Raw genomic sequence first — 19662 nt, forward strand, 5'->3', positions numbered from 1 at the left:
CTGTTAAAATATATGAACTCTGTTCATAGAATGGAGTAAGGAAAGTTAAAAAAAATTTTTTCAATATGAACGTGAATAAAAGACCTTGAGGTGGGGCGCCTGGGTGGTTCAGTCGTTAGACGTCTGCCTTCGACTCAGGTCATGATCCCAGGGTCCTGTGATGAAGCCCCACACTGGGCTCTCTGCTCAGCAGGAAGCCTGCTTCTCCCTCTCCCACTCCCCCTGCCTGTTCGTGTTCCCTCTCTCGCTGTCAAATAAATAAATAAAATCTTAAAAAAAAAAAAAAAGGACCTTGAGGGGATGGAGAAATATATATATCTTTTCGAGCCCCATGAACTCATGACCTGGGGATCAAGAGTCACATGTTCTACCTACTGAGCCAGTCAGACGCCCTGAGATGAAAGAAACATATAGTAACTTGGCCAGTTTGCTCCTTTTATTTCAGAATAACACAAACTGTAAAGATTTCCAACATTCTCTGGATTTTTTTTTCCCCAAGGAATTTTTAGCAAGTATCTACTCCTCGGAATCTACTCTGCTAAGGAATAGAGTTTAGATTAAAGTAGGCCAGTCTACATGTAAATCACCTGGGAAGATGTTTAAAAACTCCCCCTCCATTGATTCTGATGTCATACGCCTGACATGGGGCTCTGGATTCTCAGTATTTAAAATTTCTTTATTTTAATGTAGTCTCCCACCCGAATTTATGACTCTCTGATAGAAGATTGTGCAAGCTTGGGTCCTTTGAGAAGCAAACACGGATAATTGGATAGCTCATGCCAGAAATTTATTAGGGAAAGTATTTCTGAGGGAAAATGGGGAGAGGATGGACAGAGTGAGACCTTTTAGAGCCATTAGACTGAAACACGTGTTTGACTCCAGGACAGGAGAGAAGGAAGGACAAGAAGTTGGGTGATCTTTGAAGTGTAGTTGACATGGATAGAACTGGAGGGGATTATGCTAAGTGAAGTAAGTCAAGCAGAGAAGACAATTTTCATATGGTTTCACTCTTTTGTGGGACATAAGCAATAGCACAGAGGACTACAAGGGAAGGGAGGGAAATCTGGAGGGGGAGAAATCAGAGAGAGAGATGAGCCACGAGAGACTGTGGACCCCAGGAAGTGAACAGAGGGTCTCAGAAGGGAGGGAGGGAGGGGGTGATGGGTATTAAGGAGGGCATGTGTAGTGATGAGCACTGGGTATTATACGTAACTAATGAATCATTGAACACTACATCAAAACCAATGATGTACTACTATACAGTGGCTAATTGAACATAATAAAAAATAAATAAATAAATGCTTTTTGTAAGGGAAGAAAAAAGTGCAGTTCTGTCAAGGTTTGGCAAGATCAGTGGGGAGACCCAGAGAGAAAATCACCATTAGAAGAGTCCCTTTGTCTCCTGAGCAAGCCTGCTTTAGCTGTGCTCAGTCCCTAACTGGGTCCAGCCCAGCGAAGATGTGGTGAAGGATTTCCCAGCAGGACTGAGAGTCAGTTGGCCTCCCCATAGCCAGAAGGGCATTTCCATGGCAGCCTCACCAAAGAAGGTACGGTAAGGAGTCCCTCCCTTCATGCAGCTTCCAGTCCAACGTAATTTAGGGAATTTAGAAAAGACCTTAAGGCTTGTTGAGTCTCCTGTCTGAGGCTGAAGAATGTTCAAGTGTCTCTGTCACTCTCGGATACGTCAAGCATCAGCGTACTCACATGCCCATTTGTAGCGTCAATCTATGAGCAGATGGGCTATTTAGAAGTTCCATCCTCTGTGGTGCCAAACTCTTTCTCCTTGGTATGTTAAAAGTGGTGCCAAACTCTTTCTCCTTGGTATGTTAAAATACTCAGAAATACAAAGAAATGTGGAGATCATATGTAAAATCCCCTCGATCAACAGTGAGAAATCGGACCCACAGAGGGTAGCTAAATTATCCCCGGCAGCATACCTGGTGAATGGCAGATCTGGAGCTAATCTGGAGTGCCGGCTCTCTCTCTGACAAATAAATAAATAAGTAAAATCTTAAAAAAAAAAAGATAGATGCTATAAATGGGCATGTGAGTACTCTATAATTGGTTTAATTTGTGTTTTTAATTTAGAGGGAAGAGAGAAAAATTTTTCACAAGTGTAGTGTCATGCAAAGCAAGTTAATCTCAAGGCCTCAGATGGTCTTTGGTTTATTTAAGGAACGTGCCATGTCCTCTCTGAAAGGACTTTTCTCTTGATCAAACATCCTGTTTGGGCTCGGGTGAAGATAAGGAAGAGGCTCAAAGCCAAAGACAATTTCCAGTCAACTCGAGTTGTTCGTACTTAGAAGCCCTACAATAATACTACAGGAATCCCCCCTCCGCACAATCCCTGACAGCCTATAGACGGAATGGTAGGTAGATAGTCATGTAAGTTTGTGATTTGTACAGATTTGTTCTGTTTTCTTTCAAGGTGTATTTGAGTTTACTCATTTACGTGTTTTGACTTTTATAAAATACATTTAAAGATTAATTTTGCATGTGAAAGAAAAGATTGGGTACATTTTCCCCCCCAAACAAGAGGAGAGGTTATTATCTCACTGCAGATAGTCTGCAGAGAGGTCAGGCCTCGGGGCAGGTTGATGTGGCCACTCAGTGATGTCATCAAGAACCTGAGGTTCTACTTCTTCTCTGTTCTCTCTTCAGTATTGGCTGCAAACTTCGGCAATTCCATGGCTGCGGCAGTAGTTAGGCTCCAGAGAGGAAGATGTTGCGTGTCACACAGGGTCACAGGGAAAAACCGGCAGGGTGGTCCGGAGACAGAAGCAAGCAGAGTGTTTGGGCCACAGCTAGGTTATAAAACTCAGGAACAGCCAGAGACACGCAGAGGGCACCGTTGGGGGACGTGGAGCTTCTGTGTCTTCCCTCTCCAGGGGTGCCGCTCTCCTCATACTGCTCCACCTGTTCACCAACCCGAGAGTCAAATCAATAGATTTTTAAATTTTTGGCCTGATCTTTAGTCAGGAAGAACGATTAGAAATTTCTGAAATAGGGGGCGCCTGGGTGGCTCAGGCTCAGTGGGTTAAGCCGCTGCCTTCAGCTCGGGTCATGATCTCAGGATCCTGGAATCGAGTCCCGTATCGGGCTCTCAGCTCAGCAGGGAGCCTGCTTCCCTCTCCCTCTCTCTCTGCCTACCTGTGATCTCTGTCAAATAAATAAATAAAATCTTTTAAAAAAAATTTTTTTTCTGAAATAAACAGTAGCACTTTGGTGCCATCTTGTGGTGAAATATGAAAAGGCAGGAGGAAACCGACTATCCACATAGAGTATAATAGATCTGTGAGGTTCTCCCCATTTACAGAAAGGTGGTAAGAAAGGGGTGTGTGTGAATGTGTGTGTGTGTATGCTATTGCCTCCTTTTCTCCTTAATAAGATTTAAAATGAAAATATTTATAAAAATTCCAACATTTCCAATATTTGCAAATTTTAAAAATGGTTTAGATTATGGTTTAAAATTTTGTTTTGTTTCCAACCATTCTTCTCATACAATTATTTCTATGTTCACGATTTACCTTGCTGTGGGGACATCACACCTTCTAGGTTTAAATTCTCAGTGTCTACTTCTGCTTATATGCATGGAAGCATTCATTCTATGCGAGATGGCATGACGATCCAAGCTATAATCCGGGAAAAAGAAAGAGGCATTTTTGTCTTGGCTCTGCCCATATCCATCTAGGTAGTGAGCGAGCTGTGCCCTTGCAGGATGGAAAGATGAGAGCTGAGCCATGGTCCAGACTAGGTAGATGCATCTGGCTAATTTGAAGAAGCATATTTACTTCTAAAGCCTAAGTTATATGCACTTGCCCGGTCTTTAATAGAAAGTAAGCGCTACGAGGCAAGGGCTTCATTTTGTTCTCTATTGTATCCATATCCCCTAGACCGTAATTGTCACATGGTAGACATTCAACAAATATTTGTAATATGAGTAAAAAATGAAGAGGACATTTTGGTACCCATCTGCCAACTCATTTGTCTTACTTCCTGCCATATTCAGAGCCATAGCGGGGGAAAAAGCAACCCTGTTTATTGGACCCTGTTGAAAACTCAAGTCCCCAGATAGTCACATGGGTAGCTTCTGCAGTTCACACCATTCAGGTTTCTCTTCAAATGCCCATGTCCTCAGAGAGACCTTTCCTCACTTGCTAAAATAGCATTCTTTCATATTATTCTCTCAACAAATATTGTCTGCTATGTGCCAGGTACTGTTCCCAGCTCTGGATATAGGACAGTGAACAAAACGGAATCGTGCCTGCCCTCAACATTTATGATCTTGGGGAGGGAGTGGGCTGACAAGATAGACAAATACAGATCAGCAGAGGGTGAAGGAGATTCCAGGCAGAGGGAACAGCAAGTGTAAAGGCTTGTCATGTTTGGAGACACAAGAAGGGTGGCAAATAGAGGGAGCTGACCTAACTTTGTTTGCTGTCTTCCATGAACAGGACCTGGCACATTAATGGAGTGAGGTAATAAAGGATTGATGAAAATATTATCCCTATAGTATCACGGTCCTTTCTGGACTATTTATTTTAACATCAAGATCAGCTGACAAATTGTTGTTTTTGTATGGTTCCAAGGTAAATTATTGATCTAGCTGGGAATCATGGAAAGTAAACCAATTCAACAAGGTAGAACAAATCACAATACTGTTTCAGGCACCATGCTAGGTAAATGAGAGTGGTGATCCTTCTTGCCGTCATGAACTAAAATTCTAATGGGGATAACACAATGAAGTGCATAATATAAATAAGGCGTTGCCACATTAACAGAGGATGAGGAAGGTATCTTTGAGTGGAGTGAACAGAAGCCTTAACAGAGGTGGTGACTTCAGTTTATACCTGAATGGGGAGCAGCAGCCAGTGGGAAAACCAGAGGGAGAACCTTCTGGCAACAGGCCTTTGGTGTGGGGTCAAGCAAGCGGAGCAGGGGGAGGAGATGAGGCTTGAGGGGAAGTGGGGAATGAAGTGGGCAGAAACTTTCCGATCACAGCAAGGTGTTTAGATTCTATCCTAAGTACAATGAACTTTTCAGGATGGAGCAACACAACTGGTTCTGGCTGCATCCATGCTTTTCAGTCAGGCATGTGGATGCTGAGGAGCCAGTACAAACCTTTATAAGGTTAAATCCCCCTGGCCAAGGGCAAACTCTCATCATGTTCCACCTGGGGCAAGGGCTGCTATACAAAGATTCTTCTCAGTGCTAGATCTTCTACCTCTGCCAACTCCTACATAAGTCCTTGAATTGAGAAAGATGCAGCCAGGCAACAACTGACAGCTCTAAAGGAAGGAAAAACAAAGTTCTGACGGGCTTCAGATGGCCCTTTGGAGGTACAAGCTCAACAGCGCTGCATGGGAGTCTGAGAAAGCGTCAAACAGAAAACAAAGAACCCGGCATTCCCCCACTCCAGAGGTGAGAAATCTCCTTCCCCTGGTCAAAACCACTTCTACTGACACCTTTTTATTACATATGGGGAAAGTCATATTCAACTTTGCTTCTGTACCTATTTTTGGTAATTAATGCCATCAAAACATGGATTCTCTTACACACGAGTTTTCTTGGGTTGCTGAAACAAAGTACCACAAACTGGACTGGGTGGCTTAAGTAAGAGAAATTTATTCTCATGGCTCTGGAGACTAAAGTCCAAGATCCAGGTGTGTCTGCAGGTTTGTCTCCTGTGAAAGAGAATCTGTGAAAGGACTGTGAAAGAGAATCTGGTCATACCTTTCTGCTGGCTCCTGGAAGGTTTGCCAGCAATTTTTGGTGTTCTTTGGCCTATAGAAGCATCACCCCATTCATCCTCCCATGGTGTTCCCCGTGTTGCATTCAAATTTCCCCTTTTTAAAATTAAAAAAAAAAATTTTTATATACATATAATGTATTTTTATCCCCAGGGGCAAATTTCCCTTTTTTAATGAAAATACAGGCCATGTTGGATTAGGCTCCCCCCTCGCTTTAACTGGATGACCTCTGTAAAGACTCCATCTTCAAATTAGGCCACATTCTGAGGTACTGGGAGTTAGGACTCCAAGGTGTCTTTTTTGGGAGGCACACAATGCAATCTGTAACACCTTAAGATGCAAAATCAAAGTCAGATAGCATTTAAACTCTGGGCCCAAACCTACGTCAAGTAAGAGATACCAGAAACACAAATTTCCCCATTTTCATGTCGATTGCACTTTTTGCCAAATAAAAAACAAAATTAAAGGTTTGAGGTTTTGAAACTGATTAGAATTACTTTCCAGAACTGCCAAATAAGAGCAAAATAAGGGGAACTTATCAGCAACCAATGGCTAAATTTTCTTTTTATCCCCTTGGTTACAATTCTGGAGATTGTAACAAATTAAGATTTCTTCCACACTTCTTCCCCTAAAGAAAACATAAAAAAAAGAAAACCTTTTTATAGGACCAAATCTGGACAGTCCAAAATATACCTCTGCAGTTGATGAGTGTTAGGAGAGCTCTCACACATATCTTGTTGATATAAAGCACACTGTCCTTTAAAAAAAAAATATTAAATTGATATAATAAAATTTACAAATGGGTTCTGTATGAATTTATCATTTGCTTACCATATGAAGTAAATCTTAAAAATTCCATTAGGTGGAGGTTATCTGCCACCAAATAAATAAGTGAACAAAAAACTGGGTCACCACTTCATTAATTAAAATGAGAGTAATTAACAATAGTGAATATTTTAAAACCAGAATTGAAAGATTTAGAGAATCGGTATTCTAGCTTACTAGTATTTTGAAGAAACTGAATGCTAACAATAAGTGCTTTTTGTTGTATCCCTTGTGGCTTGACACATCTTCATGCATTTTAAAAATACACAATGCTGACTTATGCCTTTTATATGTCTGACAACCATTCCAGCAATCCATGGTTTCTAGAGCTAGGTTATATCCTTCCTACAAACTGCTTTTTTGATTAAACAAATCCCTTACTTGAACTGTGTGATTTTCATTTTGAATGTGGTCTTAATCCTCCACCCCCCCAAACCCTACTAATTTTAGAATTCCATTAGCTCTTTGATCCAAGTGGACAGAAATCTGAAAATTCCTTATGAATCTTATTCCTTATGAAGTTTTCAAACATAATTTTTACTTATTTATCTTTAAAGATTTTATTTATTTGAGAGAGAGAGAGAGAAAGCACGAGGGGGGAGGGTCAAAGGAAGCAGCAGGCTCCCCCTTGAGCAAGGAGCCTGATGTGGGACTGGATCCCAGAATGCCGGGATCATGACCTGAGTGGAAGGCAAGACGCCCAACTGACTGAACCACCCAGGTGTCCTTCAAGCATAATTTAAAGGCTGTTTCCTCATCATCAAAAAAGAACTTGCTAATTTTAATTATGTGGTCACACATCTTCCTTCACTACTAAGTTCCCTTAAGCTTTTATATGCAAATAATAGCAGACACAAATAGCACCCACTTCGCCAGGCACCTTTTTCAGGGTTTGACAGATAATGCCCAGTTACAGGCATTCTTATTACACATGAGGTGAGGGAACTAAGGCCCAGAGAAGTAACTTCTGTTAAGATTACATAGTAATGGCGAGTCTGGGATTCACACCAGGGTAGTGAGCCTGTACACACTGCGCCGTCAATCACATGCCATACTGCCTCTCTCAAAATAACACAAGAGAATTTTTTCTGTAGTTAAATTTTATGAAAGTCAAAACAAAATATAGGAATTCAAAGGTTCACTCAATAGTAACTACCATACATTATGCTTTTTACCTTATGTAAAAGTTATTTTATACAGAGCTTTCAGAAACACATTTATTGTATAAGTTATACCAATTTTTTTTCAAATCCAAATAATAGGAACATAATACAAATTTATTTTAAATAAACCTTAGAATCAGGATTAACTTGGTAAATGAAGTCATCTATTGAAAAAATGTTAAATCCATTTGGGGCTTATTTCCTTGCCTCAAACCAAAGAATTAAAGTAGAAGCAAACTATCTGCTGATATTTTTAGAAACTAAATCCAGTTACAAATTAGTTTGGAAGTTCTTGAAAATTAATGAGCAGGCAAATTGGTTTTCTCCGCTATTTAACCATTACAGAACTACAACCACTGAAGAAACACTATTAGTGGAATTCTGGACAATAGAAAGTATAAAACACCAGACTGTTAGGAGAGACAACAAAATTTAAGTTAGAAAATTCATAAACATACATTTATTCAGGAAATACAATTACCAGAGTCCTGGATATTTCAGTGATCATTCCACATTATAAAATATTCATAACATGTATTCTTTTAAGTCTATACCAAGTCATGCTGACATTCTTTTCAGAGAAGCCATAGCCATTTCTTCTATTAAATGCTATAATATTCACTTAAATTGTAAACAAAGTACTTGAGCCAAACTACTTAAGTACTTGAGAAAAATAACTAAAAAATTTAGTAGAGGAAGACAACGATTTTTTAAAAACACATCTGAATCACCAAACCCCAAAGAACCAGGCCATTATAATCTAGTATACTAACAGATAAAGCGGCCATATGAAGACAGCACATAATTATCAATGACAGTATTTCTCACCTGCAGTTTTTAAACATGCTTTCTCAACTAATAAACATTTATTTTTGTTAAGGTTTAAAGGCAAAAGGGGCAGAAAGATGACAGACATTAAAGTTTTAAACTACTGGCAGATTTAAAAAAAAGATAAAAAATAAACTGTAATTACTTCCCAAATAAGGAATGCCAAGTATCTTTTATTCTTAAAGAAATTACTAAGGAAGATACTCAATTACTACATTTGCAGCTACTTAAAGGTAGCCGTAATTTGAGTTATTCTACTCTGATACTTCCAAACAGAATCCAGTGTAATTAGAGCATTTTATAAAGGGGAAAACAAGTAGTTCTCTACCCTAGATGTCCTTTAGAACTGCCTGGGAAGTTTAAAAAATTAAGTATCTGGCTGCACCCTCGAAGATTCTGAACTTACTTGGTATGGAATGGGACTCCTGTAGTGCTACTTCTTAAAAGCTCTGCAGGGTGTTCTAATGTGCAGCAAAGGTTGAGAACCACTGAATCCACCCCTTTTGAAATACCAAGAAAACAGATGGAAATTGGGTAGTTTATAATTTACAAATAAGAAAACTTATTATATACTTATAATGTGCCTAGTTATGTTCATGAATCATACATTTATAAGATGACAACTCCCTTCATTCCCTCACTATATACTAGACCACTACTGTACATCTTTGCCACTGAATGACTGTATTTTTCTATGGTCAAGATTTAAAATTCCGGGATACACTGTGAAAACTGCATTAACAAAAACAAACTACTGCTACTCATGCTCAACAGGAGCAAGCAAAACTACTGTATTTGGCTCCTTTAAGCTATCTTTATTTTAAGAATTATAAATAAGTGCCAACCCACACAACGAACAGATTGTGGATTACTGTAGAAGGAAAAAAAAATAGCTTACTCAACTTACTAAGTTTCAACACCAAAAAAGATTGAACTTGGCTGAAAGTTCTGAAACAGCTGAGATACTGAACCAGGAAGCTATAATTTATAATGAAATGTTGACACACCCTTAAAAGCTACTACAGCTGTAGCTATACTAAAATAAGATTTTTCAGGATTTACTTACCCTGTAATGCAAGAATACGAGCATAATAATATTACTGTTTTTATATGCACCAATCTCTCTCTTTAATATGTAAAGCTCTACAACAAATACCTCTAATAATTTTACAATTAAATTAAAATAAGTCCATAATTCTACACTACTTTGGTCTCAACATTTTAAAAACATCAATTAATTTTGAAAATACACAATTTAACAACATGATCCTATCAATACAAGCACGTTTTGTAGTGGACTAAAGACACATTCAACCATGCAATCCAGTGTTCAATACCTAAAAGATAAATAACAATGCTGATTGACTTTTATTCTGAAAATCATTGAAAACTGGAATAATCTTTTAAGACTCACAGTGCTCACAAACATGCAGAAAAAGGTATACACTTCTATTCTTCCTGAAGGAATGTTACAAAATGCCCACTTTTTACACAGGGTCGGTAATTAGGATAAGTTCCTTATACATTTCAACCCATTATCTTCTTTTTAGCATCTGTCACTTTAAATTCTTAAAAACCATACAAACGTTCCTATAAGTAGTGACTGAAAATGAACTTCAACTCTTAATTTCCACCTTGAAAAAGACCTCAGTCATAGTTCTTACACTAGTAGCTGCCTTTCAGTTAAAGAGTGACATCCAGTGGACAAATGAAAGTATCTCTCAGAATTCCCATCATTTGAATCAAAGATCACATCTCTGAATTCAACCATCTCAGTATAAATGAGTTCCTACTCATTTTGACTTAAGAGTCTGTAGATTCTTATGAATATATCGCCTCATAATTTCTATGTATCTTAAGTATATCCTTCTATCTTCTTCCTACTTAAAACCAATTCTTATGTTGAGCTAGTTAAGAGTGTGTAACTCTTGAGGCTAGTGAGGTTAAGAGTATTCCTTTTTTATTCTGCTTCTGCTATTTACCAGAACGAACTAATTGGCTCATCTCTAGGAATGGAAAAACCAAAATGTAAGAAATATATTTAAATAAAAATGAACAGCATTAAAAAAATTTGCAAAAGATGAAACCTGAACCTGTTTTTGCATTTGTAATTTAAGATATGTTGTTGCACATAAATAGATATAATCAGTAATGCCAACAACCAAATTATATCCTCTTGCCTCACTGCTCAAATATTATGAAATATATATTTTAGCAATGATTGTTTCAGTGTTTAAAAACTTTTATAAATCAGTATAAATGAATATTCATTATGTTATGTTTAAATAAAAGTAAAAAACTTCTACTCTGCTGCGTTATGATTTACCACCGATTATATATATTATGCGTGTGTTCAAAGTACAAAATGCAGCAGTGGTGTTAACACTGATAGTGTAATGAACTGCTGTAGCTGAGACTGTTAACGTTTAATTTCTTGGAAAACCGTAAAGAAATTTTACAGGTTAAAAAAAATAGAGTAAGCAAAAAAAGAATTGGAGAACAGTTATTTTTAAATAAGCAGCCAAATGAAGAAAACTTTTTTTTTCCTAAAAAAAAGATTAAGAATGTAAAAGTACATTTTAATATTAAAAAAGCATTTTTAAAAATCTATAACAACTTTATGACAAAATCTGCATTTGAAAAAGGCCTGTAAAAACAGCAGGACAGAATTGCCCTCATCACCTTTCACTTTTTCTTGTCAGAAAAAAGTGTATGCATCTCTGGAACCACAAACAGTGTTAAAATAGGTGTTTATAAAATGGCAAGGAGGATTTCGCAGGAAGTTTCTGTTTCTTTTTTACAATCATTGGCATTGCGGCCATCAGTAGGTCACAAGTAAAACTTTTCTAGCTAAAAGCAAATGGAATATAAAGTTTTGAATTGCATTAGGTCTGTTGCCTGCGTTTCGCTGATCTCATTTTTTCAAAGCGTGACTCCATTTCTTCTAGGACCTTGGGTGTATATCGTACTACTAATTTAACCTTTCCCTGAGCTGCTTTCAGCAGTTCTACAGCTTTTTCATGATGTTCTCCTTCAACGCTCTAGGAAAAAAACAGACATGAACACACATACAATTAATATTCAGGTTTTGTTAGGCAACTCAAAACACAAAATGTTTACAATACATATAAGTAAAAAAGTTTTAATGTATCATCTCAACACTACAAACCTATGAGATAATCTGGCTTTATCATTTTAATCCATGTGAAATCTTCTGCTAAAATCGTATTGTTTGTAGTCCAGGAACTGGTTTTTAAGTTCCAAATAATTACTCCAAATACCAATTTATTTGCCCATTATTTCACTAAGTCAGAAGTAAATTAAGCAAAGCTCTACTATAAGACTAAAACAAGGGCAGACTTTTATTAATTTAATGTACTTCCTTAACTACTAGAGAGCTTAATTACTTCATAAAAATCACACTAAACATTGCGAATTTACATTGAAAAAGCAGCAAAACACACTTAAAATGCCTTAAAAAGTATCTGTGTCCTAAAGAGTGCTGCCCAGGATTCTCCTAAGGGATTTCTGAACTACAAAGCTTCTTTGGTTCTCCCCCACCCCCACCATCTTGTTTCTATAACTCAAATATACCCCCAAGTGGTTACAATGCATTACTACAAATAGAAATAAAATTCATCCATACCACTCCATTAACAGAAAGGAGTTGATCTCCTCGCTTGAGGCCCCCGTGTCTATCAGCAATTCCACCTGGAATTATTCGAGATATATAGATTGGAGAGTTTTGTTCTTTGCCTCCCATAATATTGAATCCAAGGCCTTCTTCTGTTTTTGGTAGCTCAACAACTCGAGGATGAGAATGTCCTTCGCTGGCAGCAAATGCAGCCACAGTAGCCTCAAAAAAAATTTTACATATTTAAAAATGTGAACTTTATTTGTTTCAGTTCTTTTGTCTCTTTTTAATTTTTTAAAATTTTTTAAAGATTATATTTATTTATTTGACAGGAAGGTAGAGCGTGAGCACAAACAGGGGGAATGGCAGAGGAACAAGCTCCCTGCCGACGGGGAGCCTGATTCGGGACTTGATCCCAGGACCCTGGGATCATGACCTAAGCCAAAGACAGATGCTCAACCGACTGAGCCACCCAGATGCCCCTTTTTGTCTCTTTTTTATTTACTTTTGATGTCTGCATGCTCACAAATTCACCGGGAGTTAGGAGAAGATAAAACTGAGTGCATGGGGTTTTAGAGATGATGACTAGAAAGACACCCTGGGTCTATGTAGGAGGTATTAAGTTGGTTAGGTCACTCAGCCACCCAGTGTCCAGAACTTTTGAGCAGCAACAGGCAAGCAGGCTTGCCTGGCAGATGAACACTGGAGCACTTTAACAGAAAACTCCTCCCCCAGCATGCCAGCAGCCCTGAACTTTGGGCTCAAGAGCCTGGCTCCTTCAGGAGTTTTTGTACAAGCAACAACCTACATACATAATAACCTGTAAGGAGATAAGTGTTCTTTCACAGTCATTTGGGCTGCTGTAATATATAATAAATGACAAATTAAATAATTCACTGCTGAGAAAAAGATGGGTACATATAACGGTGAAATTTTTTGTTGCTTTAGTTAACTACCCAGTTACTACTAGAATCCCACAGAAGATGAAACAAAGTCACATCTTCTTTAAAACTTTCAAATTTAGACTAATCCACATTAATTCTAACACAAAGTTGAAATTTGCTTCGTTCTGCTTTTAAAGGTAATGAAGTAATCTGGTACCATTTTTCATGACAGATCAGGGTACATGAGCAAAAATGGGAAGGAGAAGAAGGAGGAAATCAAGATCTATTGAATATCACTAGGTTCCAAGTCTGAAAGAATCTGTTTTAGATAACAGAACTAAGGCCCAGAAATTCAGTAAGCCACGAAGGTCATAAAACTAAGGAATTTCAAGCCAAGTTTCTATACTTTTATAGCAAATGGTAGATATCTGATAGGCTTATTTTGAAAACTAACAGAGTATCTTTCAAGTCGCACCAAAATGTCTCAAATACAGAGTCAAGGCATTTTTTTACACCCTTCCAAACTATATCCACATGTTTAAGTGTTTATATTCAACAGAGAATCCAGTATTTCCTTTTATGGACCAGTAACTAACAAGGCAAAAGTACTTGCTAATGAGTAAATCTAATCTAAGTCACCTAATGCTGATATTTATTTTAACAAAACATGATAGACATTGAGGTCAGTGCTAGAAATATTGGAGGAAACCACTGGGACAGAAAAGCACATAAACCTGCCATATGCAGCTCTGAGGAGGTAACCTACGAACAACATTACCCTGTATTTGCAGAGTTAAGGTAAAAGTGAAAAGCAAAGAGCAACCTGAAGGAGTACCCAGTTCTACCCTTCGCTGTTTGTGTGGTCTGAGAGCGCCGAATCCCAACCACTAGACCACCAGGGAAGACCCTTGTTTGTGTGGTCTGAGAAAAATAATCTAATCTAATGTTTCCTCACCGATAAAATCAGAATAATATATACCTCAGAGTTTTGATGAAAATTTACATAATATGTATATTATATATACAACTGTGTATTACATGTGCATTATCATTTTTGTGCAAGTGTATTTTTAATGCATTATCTAAACTGTATGATAAAGTATTCCTTGCAAAACCAATAAAAAGTGTCTTATCTTTGTATGTGAGACAAGTTTAGTGTGGGAAAGATACTCTATGTTAGTTTTCAAAACAAGCCTTTCAAGTATCTAATAATTACATATTTTAAAACTTTCATTTATGATGAATTCTCTCACTTTTACTAAATAACAAAAAAAAAAAAAAAAAAAAAAAAAAAAAAAAAACCTACCTTTGCAGTTGCATTAGCTCTCACTTCAGGACTGCTACTGATGTCCACAGTCTCGTAGACATGTTCATATACCTGTAAAACCCAACATCATCATGATTTAAAATCTCAGAATATACCACATTTGAGTTCTAAGTTAATTTATTAAGCATGTTCAAGTTTTAGGCAAAGTTATGCCATCTTGGTAAAATGTTTTTCTATTAAAAATTCCTAAAATGAAAAGGTACAAAATTCCAGTTATAAAATAAATATGGACATGAAAAGTACAGCACAGGGAATATAATCTTAGTATTGTAATAACATGTCTGGTGACAGATGATGACTACACTTATTATGGTGAACACTGAATAATGAACAGAATTGTTGAATCAACATGTTGTACACCTGAAATTCATGTAACATTGTATGTTAGCCATACTTCAACAAAAATTTTTTTCAAAAAATGAAGAGGGATAGATTCTAATATTTTTTTAAAGTTTGTTTTCTTCAGAACTTCTGAACCCAAATTTCACAGTATTATCTTATACCTAATTAACTCAAGCTTTTGGTAAATTTAATACCATTTACTTACCTCTCTTACAGCATTGCAGAATTCACTTTGAAGGACTCTTTGTAAAGCCTGAAGTTTCTGTGGTGGTACCTCTCCACTCCTTTGCAGTTTTTCTAGTAACTCAATTGCTCTACAAATATCTAGAGTTAAACAAACAAACACTGATAGATGATTTTCTCTGAAGATTCTTTAAATGCCTTGTAACAAGATTCAGTCCCCAAGGATTAACCAGAAAAATGCAGAATATGGAGAAAAAACAAAACATAAGAGCATAAGTTTGTGTGTTTGGTGGGGGGAAGGAGGGTTGTGAACACACATTAAGAGGGAGGGAATGCAAAATCTGAGAAAGCTTTTATGTAATTACGAACCTAATGTTGCACACATAAGATCTGAAAAACAGTATCTTTGAAAGATGGAGGAAAACTGAATATAAAATACTAAATGTCTCAGGAAAGGACAGGTGTTCAAATGTGACAGATACATGAACTGTATTGCTTCAAAATGCTGACAGTTCTTTCTGGAACTAGTTAGTCAATAAAAATTTATCTATCATTATTAGTCATCAAAGCACAGAGGAGTGCAAGGACTGTGTGCTAGTGAAATTCCTGTTCACTTCCTAAAGAAAACTATAATTTATAAGTGGATATGAGTCATTCAGTAACAGATGCAGTTAGTGGCAGGGACACAGTTAAAACAATGGTATAAAGGAACAAATTAACTGTGGTCTGCTTTCAGCTTATAATCATTAACACAGTATTTTAATTAAGATAGGCTCAATCAAATACATATGTTTACAAAATAGAAAAATAAAAAGTCTTGTCAATCTGGCCTCAATATTAGCTGTGTGATCTTGGGCAAGTTACTTAATGTCTGTGCCTCAATGTTTCTGCTGTAAAATGGAAGTAACAGTACTTCCCTATAAGACTTACCTGACAAAAACAAAAACAAAAACAAAAAATGACTTACCTGACAAAACCAAAAAAATACATGTCTGACATGTAGCAAGCATAACTGTTAAGTTACCTGGATGTCAATTAATCACAAGAAATATTAAGGGGTTGTACACATTTACACAAATATATTAAGCATGTTAGGAAATTCTCATTGGGAAGTGTGAGAGTATTTTATGAAAATTAAGAAATGTTACAAGATTCAGTTATATTGGGGCACCTGGGTGGCTCAGTCGGTTGAGCATCTGCCTTAGGCTCAGGTCATGATCTCTGGGTCTTGGGATGAGCCTTGGGTCAGGTGCTGTACTCAGCAGGGAGTCTGCCTCTCCCTTTCTCTTTGTCTCACCCCCCTCAACACTTGCCCCCATCCTGTGCTCCCCCCTCTCTCAAATAAATAAATAAAATCTTTTATAAGAAGACTCAGAGTCATGTTTAAAACACTATTAGTAACTGACTCTATTTTTTTTTCTTAAATGTTTTTGTACCCCAGGGGGCTAGAGTACATATTACTTTATTATTCTTTGCCTCCTTCTGAAAGGAAAAAGCTCTAAACTTTGTATTATACCACAAGTCTGAAACTTTTTCCTTATAGAATTAATATGGCCTTCTTTGTGTATGCAATTGCAAAACTAGGAATAAATGTAGTGAAAAAAGAAGTAGATTTTTAATTTCAGGTAATAAAAGCTTAAAATGATGTCAATCAAATGCAATGGAATCAGACTTTCCCCATTCTGATAACCCACCCCTAGGGTGACTGGTGAATAGAGATTGCTGGCTAATGGATTCTTTTAATTTACAAAGTTATGATATGTAAGCTACATAAATATTTTGAATTAACAAAAAAATCTTTACTGAGCCTAAACTGTACCCAATACATACTTAAATGTATTCCACTGAATCATGTTTTGATTATTTAGAAGACACTCAGATCTTGATCATATGCAATAATTTTAAACTGTAGGACTGTTGGGAGTGTTTGTTAATAGTTTGTTAAACCGAGTTCTAATTAGAAAACAGGTGATGTAATCTTTCTTATCCTGCTAAATGGCAACCACTAGCAATTCATCCTACTAAGCTGCTGAGCAATCTATTATAGGACTGAAAAGAACTCTGAAAAAGGAAAAAAAGGGGGAAAAAAAAAAAAAGGCATGACTACCAAAACTAAATGCCAGAGGTGAAGTTTCACACTTTGTGCTGCACTTAAAAATACGAAAGACCGCCAACATGTTAGAATCCTGCAACTGGCTTTCAAAGAAAAACACCTACTCCTCTGTTCACAAGGAACAGAGTTGTTCCCACCTTCAAAGCACAGTGCCATTGTGCTCAAGAGGACGATGTCACAGTCTTAGGTCTAACTTAGTAAGTCTTCCCAGAGTAGCTACTCCTCTGTCAAAAATGATTCTTTAATGGTCTGGTGGGCAGGAGGGAAACAGTATCATTTATAAAGAGACTTACAAATAGTGAACACCATAAGGAATAAATAATGTTAAGTGAGCATCTGTGTGAAGGTATGAGGAAAGAGGTTTCTCTAAATACAGGAATTCCAAAAATATATTTCTTCTTGGGGTAGAAGTTACTTAATATTCAGGCTGTAGCTGCAAATGTTAATATTTCAAAGATATTTAGAATCGCCACCCTTTATTTTGTTTACTACTAGTACTCAAAATGTTTGTTTTTCGCTTACCAATAACTTCTAATACTGGTGTGTCAAAGACATGCTTGAAATAACAGTCTGGGGAAGGAAAGAGTGGAATGCTGAAAATATGGAACAGGAGACTGAAAGGAGCATAGCCATATATTGTCACTAGCTCTTCCGTATCTAATTACTCAGCAGAACAGATTTTACTCTCTTTGACAGTCTGCTCTAAAAAGCAAGCAACCAGCCAGTTACCAGTTTTAAGATCTGTAAAGAGAGAATAAGACTATACGCTCGGCATTTTACAACCTACCACTATTCCAACTAGTTATGTAACCTTCTTCCCAAGACCAAATCAGCAGGATGGTTTTTAAAGCACCTTCTCCGTACTTGGGAGGGGCCCCAAAGCCAGGAAGTCGCCCAAAACAAACACAAGTGAGGCCGTGGTAAAAATAAAGTCGGAGTTCGTGCGTAAATATGGATTCTGTGGTAAATGCGCTGTGTGTCCGGGATGTCTGCGATGTGTGAGTGAAGGCGGGGACACCGGACTAGTGCGTGCATAAATAAAGCCAGTGAGTGAAGCTGGTCCCAGCTGGGCTTGTGATGTTTGCTACTGGGCGCCCCGTCTGCTGTGCGCACCCAAGGAGCGCGTGTGCGGCATGTGTATGCGAACGCGGAAAGGTGGTGTTTAATTGTACGGTGCCCCGGCATAGTCCATGTGAACAGAGCAGGGGTCTGAGTATCAGTCAAGGGACCACAAGCGCCCTCCCAGGGGCCAGGCGCAGCGACTTCGGCGACAGGGACAGCCTGGATCCAGATCTCGAAACCTGGGTCGCCCCTCCTCCCCTCCGGCAATACGGCACTCTTTCACTCCCGCCGCCCACCTCGGTCTCGGCCTCGGCTGTACTCACCCCTCTCCAGCCGCACAGGTTCCCCCAACGCCGCCATCTTCTCCCTTTGCCTGCAGACCCACAGGAAATGACGACATAGGGTGCGGTGGAGAGGCGGGGCTTAGCGGGAGCTGGAAGGCGACGGATTGACAGTATCGCGAGACTAGGAGCGGAAGCTCTGAGAGTAGTGGGGGCGATATAGGAGCCGGGATCTTGGCGATGGTCTTGCGCAGGATATTAAGCGGTCCCGAGGCTAGCTGATTCCCCAGTCTCCGAAGGTGAAGAAGCACCTTTCCTGACTCTTGCTGCTTGCTTCGGACTCAAGCCTTGTCCCACTCGCTTGAACCTTTTGGCTCCAAGTGAAGTCTGGCTTCTTGTCCTGGTTTGACCAGAAATAGCTGTATGAGTCTGGACTGCTTACTTAATCTCTTTTGGCCTCAGTTTCCCCGTCTGTGCGACGAAAGGGCCTATCTCGAAGCTCTTTTCCACTCTTAAACTTTGGGATTCGGTGACAACGTGTGTAACGGGATAAATTCTCTTTTTGTGGCAGCATCCCTTTAATTTAAAAAAATCAAGGCATGAGTCTTTCCTGCAAATCTGTTTGAGAGTAAGGATGGAAAGTACAAAAAAGCACGAAACACCTGGCGAGCAAGAGAACAAGGCACTTTGGTGCACCACAAAAGAACAATTAAAAAAAGCTGATCCAAAGTCTTACGTAAATGAAATATGAAGCAAATTTTCTTAATGCATTGCAGATTCTTAGGACCGCTTCTGAAAATTAATGAACCAAGAAAAAAAACCTAGTACTTAATTTAAATGGAATATTAATTTGCTCAATATTTAGATCACACTGACATTCATTTAAGCCATAGGCTCTGCTGTTACTGTGTTAGGTGCTTTCATATACAAGTTTTCAACACTTCATGATAGGATTGTTTTAACAACTTCCTGGTTATGTCCTGCCCACTCGTTCCATTCAAGTATAATGTTTTCTTCTAATCCATCATGAATGTCATCATTAGGCTCTTTTCCCCTTGAACCCTGATTTCTTCATTAAAGGTTTCTCTTCAGAAACTTTCAATGGTTCCTCCCTTAACCCCCATTTCCCATTTCTAAAGACTTGCATACTCTGACACTTAAAAGTTATCCATCTAATCTCATTTCTCATTATCCCTCGAGTGTAACCACCCCTCCAGTCAGGGTGATATATTCAAAACCATGTTTATTCTTGCTTCCAAGTCTTCACTTA

General features: G+C 38.1%; 1 protein-coding gene across 1 annotated transcript; it reads right to left on the reverse strand.

Moving 5' to 3' along the window:
- Positions 1 to 8169: 8169 nt before the first annotated feature.
- LIN7C (lin-7 homolog C, crumbs cell polarity complex component) lies at positions 8170 to 18537 on the reverse strand. The gene is made up of 5 exons (XM_047692248.1): positions 18435 to 18537; positions 14959 to 15077; positions 14391 to 14462; positions 12213 to 12422; positions 8170 to 11607 (listed from the first exon to the last, which is right to left on the reverse strand). The coding sequence occupies exons 1-5, from the start codon at positions 18469 to 18471 to the stop codon at positions 11452 to 11454; spliced, it is 594 nt and encodes a 197-aa protein (XP_047548204.1). The 5' UTR covers positions 18472 to 18537; the 3' UTR covers positions 8170 to 11451.
- Positions 18538 to 19662: the final 1125 nt, after the last annotated feature.

Source organism: Lutra lutra, chromosome 10, assembly GCF_902655055.1.
Source record: "Lutra lutra chromosome 10, mLutLut1.2, whole genome shotgun sequence".
NCBI lineage: Eukaryota > Metazoa > Chordata > Mammalia > Carnivora > Mustelidae > Lutra > Lutra lutra.

Coding starts and splice junctions, on each gene's coding strand:
- LIN7C (XM_047692248.1), bottom strand. CDS start 18,471: ATGGCGGCGTTGGGGGAACCTGTGCGGCTGGAGAGGG. Junction 15,078..18,434: donor ACCTGTGCGGCTGGAGAGGG/GTGAGTACAGCC, acceptor GTTTAACTCTAG/ATATTTGTAGAGCAATTGAG. Junction 11,608..12,212: donor TCCTTTCTGTTAATGGAGTG/GTATGGATGAAT, acceptor TTTTTTTCCTAG/AGCGTTGAAGGAGAACATCA.